This window comes from Gastrolobium bilobum, unplaced genomic scaffold (assembly GCF_033153095.1).
Source record: "Gastrolobium bilobum isolate Gb01-03AN ecotype WA unplaced genomic scaffold, APGP_CSIRO_Gbil_v1 utg4375, whole genome shotgun sequence".
Lineage (NCBI taxonomy): Eukaryota > Viridiplantae > Streptophyta > Magnoliopsida > Fabales > Fabaceae > Gastrolobium > Gastrolobium bilobum.
The window spans coordinates 150,191-157,556 of NW_026897406.1; the positions used below are offsets into that span (position 1 = coordinate 150,191).

Below are 7,366 nucleotides of genomic sequence, written 5' to 3' on the forward strand. Positions count from 1 at the left end.
ATATAAATAGATTAAAATATTCTTTTTAACAGAATATAAAAAAAAAAATTAAAAATTAATTTTTAATTTTTTAAATTTATTTATACAAATCTAAAAGTTTAATTTTAAAGAAATTATTTTAAATTAGGAATTTTTTTTATTTTTTTTGCCATGACAAACTTATAAATTGTGAGGATGCTAAAAACCTGTGTCGTATGTAAGTATGCTCTTCAACTGTGCTGTATGTAAGTAACGATGCTCTTCAACTGTGTTGCATGTAAATAACGATGCTCTTAAACTATGCTGTAAATACGAGCACTTCATATGGTAAAATCATAGTTTTATTTCATTATAACGCCTGTTAGGCGTAAGTTTATTTGTTCCGAATCTACTTCCGTTTTCCAATTGCAAAAATATCAACAATTCCCCGTAAGCTATTGCTTACCAACCCCTACTTCGCCATACCCTCTTTTACCTTTTACCTTTTTTAAGGGGCGTTTGGTTCAGAAATTTTTTTTGGAATAGTAGGAAAATAAGATAAATAGAGAAATGATTGAAAAGACAAATAAAGTGAGATAGGTAAAAAAATATAAAAAAAAAATTGTTTGGGGAGAAAAAACTTTACTAGAAAAATTAGGTAACTTTAAGAAATGTGCATTAAAAGCGAGATAACCGGTTTTCCGAAAAATCCCACCTTCAAGTTGGGTTTCTAAACAGTGCGAATATCTATATTTCTCATAAATCTAGACAAATTGAATAGATGGATTTTTGGTGAAAAACGTTGAAACAAACATGGTATTTCTAAAAACCATACTTGAGAAAGATAAATATGCGCTGAAAATCTCCCAACCAAACACCACCTTAAAACTTCCGCAGCCAACTTCACGGAAATTGACTACATATTTTAAATTTATTCAATACTTCGTACGCACATGTACTTGGACTCGAAGGCCTGAACAATTTTTCATTTGATTTTTGTGAAATGCGAACTCTTAATGTAGGAAATGGAAAAGTTTGTTAATAATCAATTTCATCAACTCTAAACAAGCAAAAATAATAAGCAATAGACACTCATTTTTAATCATTGTGGAAGCAATGAAGGAAAAATTATCAACTTGCCCATGGGACCATTCCAACCTCATTCAATTTCAAAACAAACACATGATTGTTTGTCACCTTGGATCGAAACATTTTATTAACACGCATCATACACTAACCAATTGTATAAAGAAATTAAGAGTTTCCGTATACTCACCAGTCAGCACTAAAAGACTTTTATTCCTTGTTTTACAGCACTCCAAATTTCATCACACTACTAATATGGTTTAAGACACCATAAACCCAAAAAAAAGAAATTACAAAAACACCATATACCATAAAAGAAGCTAGAGATCTCAATTGCCAAAGATGAACCAAATCTGGCCCAGATCCCACGAACAAAAGACGTTACCAGATTAAACCAACATCTCCAATAAACTACCCATGTCAACAACTTTGGCAAACCACAGAATCCAAGGCAACTAGGCAAAGAATGCCGCCATGCCACACATTACCAAATGAACCCTAAAATTATATCTCCTAGATCAACCAAATTAAGAGGCATAATCGCTTAACAATATATTTGATCCAAACAATGCATATGACTCAACCTCAGAAAAAAGCACAGGCCACCTCAAAAGTTAGAAACAAGGGAAAGACTGTTCTTCCAAAAAGAGGAAACTGTTTGCCGAGAATAAAGAAAACTCATCCTGTGATCATATCGGATTATTACCCACAACACAATCCAGTTAGAAATCCATGAAGTTAAATTTTAACAAAAAAGAAACTTCAATCAAAAAACCTTGATAGAAACATTTTCACCATTCCTAATTTATAACATGAAAGCAGACATTTTAGTTCAAATAAAATTCCATAAATCAAAATGACACAACCTTCTTCCAGTAAAGCAAAGCCACCCAAGTTACTTAACTGTATTAACATGTATGGAACCTAACAGTGCATGTCAGATTACAAATTTTCAGCATCTGCTGTATCAGCCAGGGATAACTGTAAAATTGTTAATCTCATCATCCACGCCACTGTCCATACAGTCCAAGACAACATTAACACATACAAACTTAGGACTAGGGTTTAACTAAGCATAAAGATACCATTACCACAAAAACAATTACCGATTAGCATAATCGTAATCTACAGGATTCAGAAGCGCAAACAAAATCAAAATTAAATTAAACCATAACAAAATCAAGGCCTGCATGTGAATAGTTAAGATCCAAAATGATTACAAAACCCTCAAAGTCTCATATATTTATATCAGTAAATGAACCGCAACGAAGGAAAGAAAGACTAATCAACGGTCTGCATGATATCCTCAGGAGCGAACTTGGTGCCCTTCTCCTTATCAGCGGCGGCGCGTCCCTTCGCCTTGCGGTCGAGAAGGGCCTTGCGATCCTTATCGAGCCTGATCTTCGTGATCACCACCTTCGAAGGGTGGATCCCCACGTTAACGGTTGAACCGTTCACCTTCTCGCGGGTTATGCGCTCGATGTGGATCACCCACTTGCGCCTGTAAACCTGCGTCACCTTCCCCTCACGCCCCTTGTATGTCCCACGCACCACTTGCACCTCGTCCTCCTTCCTTACCGGCAACGACCGCACGTTGTACTTCGACCTCAGGTCTGTAGACAGCGGCGCGCTCATCAGAACGCGCCTCACGCTCGACGGCGCCGTGAAATGAGCCTTACGGCTCTTGCGGCGGCTGCTCGACACTCGCGGATTGAACTTCATCTTCTTTCTCTGCCGCTGCTTCCTACACTAGGGTTTCTCTCTGTCTCTGTGTCTCTGCAATTTATTGATATAAGGTTAGGGTTGGGCTATCCTAGGCCCTAGGGTTTAACTTTTTGATCTGGGCTTACGGGCTTTTTACCTGTTCTGAATCGGTTCAGGCGTGTTATTTGATTGGGCCAAAAAACAGACTACATTCTAATACGCCAATGCCATTGAAAATCGGCTTTAATTACCGAAATGCCATTTCTCATAGTCGCTCTCAGGCAAGGCCAGGACCATGTGCGCCATCACAAGTCACCTCTCATTTTAAATAAATTAAGACTAATCCAAATCCTTCTTCTTCTTCTTTTTAAAAGCTAGTCTTAGTAGTTTCTTGTGAAATGCATGAATCAATAGTTATTCCACCTAATCACACATGTGAATCCACTTCCTTTAGTTATTATAGTCAAATAATTGACAACCTATTGCTCGATTTATTTTAGTTCTTTATAAAGTTCGTAATTAAATAACAGAATGTAAATTTAAATTATTGATTATAATATTATGTTAAATGTTCAATTAAAAAATATATTGTGTAACCTACAATAATAGGTACCTAACATGACTTGAAACTTGGGGCACAAGCTGCCCACCCTCAACTGTTTTTTGTTTTGCGTCTCAGACCACAATTGCTCAAACGTTTAAGATTGAGAACGATGCATCTGCATCCACAAGTCACATATCGTGATGCATGTGAGGACCACTAACGTATTGCTTGTAGGTAACAGTGTACCATAAGCAAAGAACTTCAAATTATATTTCCTTTTACAATAGAAAAAAGGAAGCATGTTATGTTATAATTCAACACGGCTTCATTGTATTAAATTGATGCTACCTTGTATATACCAGAATATGCCCATAATTCTTTTACTTAAGGTCAACTTGGAACATACTTAAACAAATACATGTTTAAGTCCTCTACTCAATGAAAACCCCTTTACGTGTTCTTTCAAGCTAATCTTATAAAAATGCCTATATATCTGTAATATGCCTTTCTGAAGGAAGCAAAACTTGTAGAGGTTAGCGGAAAAAAAGAGAAGATGGGTAGACTTGGAGGTTTGTGGCTGTCTCTTCCATTTGGTTTTCTTTTGTTCTTGAGTTCTTCTTTCATCACAGTACCAACTACCCTTGCCTGGAGCAAAGAGGGTCATGTCATGACATGTCAAATTGCACAGGTAAAATTCAGAATCTGTTACGCTTGAACAATTATAACTGTTGGTTGTGGATTCATGTTAACTTAATTATAGAAAAGTAACTGACAGTTAGAATTGAATTGATAATAGTCACTATTAGAGCCTGAGGCATCAGAAGCTGTGTATCATTTGTTACCTGCCTATGTCAAAGGTAACTTATCAGCCCTCTGCGTATGGCCAGACCAAATAAGGCACTGGCATAAATATTCGTGGACAAGTCCACTTCATTTCATTGACACACCGGATGATGCTTGTTCTTTTGATTATTCAAGTAAGCATTACTTCTATGTACTTATTTTTTCATGTACTTGCTTTCTTTCATTAAAACATCTAAATATTAATGATAAAATTTGTTGATGTTGTTACCCTAGGGGATTGCCATGATACACATGGCGTGGAAGATATGTGTGTTGCAGGTGCTGTCAAAAATTTCACTTCTCAGCTTTTGCATTACAAAGAGGGCACAGCTGATCGTAGATGTAAGGGGTCAAGTTTCTCCAAAAAAAAAATATTTTTTTTTTCCTTTTGAGAAAATTTGAATAAGTACATTTTTATCACATCAGGAAGAACAACTTAGAGTGGAGTTTTCACTTTTTATTTGTTATTATTGTGTTAATCCCTCTAGCTTCTGATCTTGCAGATAATATGACTGAGGCTTTGTTGTTCTTGTCACACTTCATGGGAGATATACATCAGGTGTGTTAAAAGCTCTTTAAAGTCCATCAATCTAGCTTCTTACCAAGCACGTTGACTAAAAAATTTTGGGGACTCTTGTTTTTTCAGCCAATGCATTGTTCATTCACCTCTGACAGAGGAGGAAACTCAATTGAACTACGCTGGTTTAGACACAAATCTAATCTGCACCATGTAAGCTTCAACTTTCTTTAATTCTATAGATGAAAAAAAAAAAAAAAGTAATTCTAAAAAGGAGAATGCATCACAGATGGATACAAATTTTCAACTTCATCTTGTGACAATGTGTTTTTCTTGTCTATCGTTAGGTGTGGGACAGAGAAATTATTCTCACAGCACTAAAAGATTATTACGACAAGGATGTGACTCTCCTTCTCCAAGACATTGAGAGCAACTACACCGATGTAAGACTAAATTTGTGTATCACCCTTCATAGCTTTTATTCAACACATGGATTCTTTGATTGATTCCTAGTTGTTGGAAATCGCCAATCACACAAAATCGATAAAACAGAAAAAGAGATAAGAGTAGAGAGATTGACACGATGATTTACCCTGGTTCACCCAATTAAGGCTACTTCCAGCTTGTCTGTACTATATTCTCCTCACCGCCACTGGTTACAAGTCACTCGGTTTACAAGGAAAATATAAATAGGATTAGAAAACCCTAACATCAGCTATTCATTGGCCCAAGTCCAAATTGCTAAGAAAATTATAATAAATCAGAGGCCTACAATAGTACCTAGTCTCTAGAGCCTTCATCAGCATGCGAAGTATGAGTCGTACCCAACACTGGTAAAATCAACAATCTCTTATTTCTTCTATACAGGGGATCTGGTCAAGTGATGTCACGTCTTGGCAACATTGTAATGATCTCTCTCACTGTGTAAACAAGTGAGTTCACCCTCTCTTCCTCATTCAGTTCCTCCAAATCCAATATCTTTGCCTTTAATATGCTCAGATTCCTCACATTGGTTGTGCTTGTTTTTGAACCATGTAGTTGGGGCAAAGAGAGCATAGAAATAGCTTGCAAATGGGGTTACGAAGGAGCAGAACCTGGAACAACTCTTGCAGGTAACCCAATTCACCAACCAAACCATATTGATGTGTTCTTTTCTTCTCTTTTTAAGGACATATAACTAATACAAATATCATCACTTTGGCTTGTGATGTTTTTGCAGATGAATACTTTGAGTCAAGGATGCCATTCGTCATGAAACGAATTGCTCAAGGTGGAATTCGATTGGCCATGATTCTAAACCAGGTGTTTGCTGACTCTGAAGAAGGATTCTCAATACCAACTTAAGCAGATTCATCACCTCATAGACCTACAATAATTAGTTGTTTAATTTTGTTAATAATCATAGGGTCTAACCCCCATTTCTTCTAAATTATTAGTCATTACGTTTATGACTATGACCAGCTTTTGGTTAGTCAATTGTCAATAATTTCAGCGAATTGTATTTATCCATCTAGAAACAAGGAAAAAGAGAACAACGCTCTCTCTGAACTCAAATTATTTATTCTCAAAGTTACATATTTTCATGATTTCTAATGTGAAACCTTTCGCCTAGTTGGTACTTACGTATTCTTCTTAATTTTTTAGTCTTGTGTACCTTGTTTTTTTAACTAAAGACAACACCAAAACTTGCTTTGACTCTACACTTAGTTGGTACGTTGTCTTTTTCAAACCAAAAAATTAAAATAAAAAACTATTAAACTATAGACTAGCATAGCAAGCAAAACTTGCCTTCACTCTACATTTTTGTTTAAAACTAATCCATTAGGGCTTAGAGAAGGCCAATCACTATAATAGTACTTTAGAGATATTTATTAAAAAAATTAGGGGAGTGGAGGGAGAAAGGAAAATTAAAAAAAAAAATGAATTATTAAAAATAAGTGAGCAAATATCTCAATACTTGACTTTGCACTTTTTTGTATCACAAAATGAATTTTTATTTTTGATGCGTTTCCAATGTTTAGTCATGAAAAACATATATTCTTACTTGTATTCATATCTATCCTTTGAGCCCCACTAATAACGTAGTTACTTTGTGGCAAATCAATCCTCACGAAGAGAACGGCCAAAAAAAGACTTTCTCTGAAAAAAAAAAGAATTTTCCCTCAAATTAAAGAGCGCTACTAACTAATTGGAGTTAGTTAACTATAAGGTTATAATATATTATTCGTGTTTATAAATTTAATTTAGTTTTAAAAAAAAAGGTTGTTAAATTGATCCATGATGGATTTCAACTTCATTTTTTATACAGATAGTTTGAAATATTTTACGTGAGTTTAAAAAATTTTAATTATAAGCTGATTAAGTAATTTTTTAAATTTCAGAGTTAAATAATTTTTTAAAAAAAACTATAACATGCATAAAAAAAACTTTAAACAATTCATGAAAAAAAAATTAGATCCTGTACTTAATTTAATTTTTAATTATATAATAAAAAACCCAACTTACGGTGATATTTTCTGGTAAACAATGCAACGCATTATGGGCCAAGACCAAGCATACAACCTTTTGTCGGGCTGAACATAGTACATATGAAAGAATGGCCCAATGAATAACTCAAAATAAGCTTTTGGTCTGTGTGGAATGTGGATGTTAAGACTTGGATTAGGTCACTCATGCCCAACCCTGACCCTGTTATCACAACCTCATTTATGAAT

The 7,366-nt window shown here is 35.0% G+C and overlaps 2 protein-coding genes and 1 non-coding gene across 3 annotated transcripts; 1 reads left to right on the forward strand and 2 right to left on the reverse strand.

Annotated features, from left to right (window-relative positions):
• Window positions 1-1,974: 1,974 nt before the first annotated feature.
• On the reverse strand, window positions 1,975-2,057 carry LOC133306720 (small nucleolar RNA R38). The gene has a single exon (XR_009750935.1). It is a non-coding gene; the product is annotated as a small nucleolar RNA R38 (small nucleolar RNA).
• A 12-nt stretch (window positions 2,058-2,069) lies between these two features.
• Window positions 2,070-2,817, reverse strand: LOC133306702 (large ribosomal subunit protein uL24z-like). The gene has a single exon (XM_061507063.1). The coding sequence runs from the start codon at window positions 2,764-2,766 to the stop codon at window positions 2,326-2,328; it is 441 nt and encodes a 146-aa protein (XP_061363047.1). The 5' UTR covers window positions 2,767-2,817; the 3' UTR covers window positions 2,070-2,325.
• A 913-nt stretch (window positions 2,818-3,730) lies between these two features.
• On the forward strand, window positions 3,731-6,251 carry LOC133306711 (endonuclease 1). Its single transcript, XM_061507075.1, has 9 exons — window positions 3,731-3,980; window positions 4,089-4,269; window positions 4,370-4,477; window positions 4,639-4,694; window positions 4,782-4,865; window positions 5,000-5,095; window positions 5,520-5,584; window positions 5,691-5,764; window positions 5,872-6,251. Exons 1-9 carry the CDS (start codon window positions 3,846-3,848, stop codon window positions 5,994-5,996), a joined length of 924 nt encoding a protein of 307 aa, XP_061363059.1. The 5' UTR covers window positions 3,731-3,845; the 3' UTR covers window positions 5,997-6,251.
• Window positions 6,252-7,366: the final 1,115 nt, after the last annotated feature.

Coding starts and splice junctions, on each gene's coding strand:
- LOC133306711 (XM_061507075.1), top strand. CDS start 3,846: ATGGGTAGACTTGGAGGTTTGTGGCTGTCTCTTCCATTTGGTTTTCTT. Junction 4,270..4,369: donor TTGTTCTTTTGATTATTCAA/GTAAGCATTACT, acceptor TTGTTACCCTAG/GGGATTGCCATGATACACAT. Junction 4,478..4,638: donor GGGCACAGCTGATCGTAGAT/GTAAGGGGTCAA, acceptor CTGATCTTGCAG/ATAATATGACTGAGGCTTTG.
- LOC133306702 (XM_061507063.1), bottom strand. CDS start 2,766: ATGAAGTTCAATCCGCGAGTGTCGAGCAGCCGCCGCAAGAGCCGTAAG.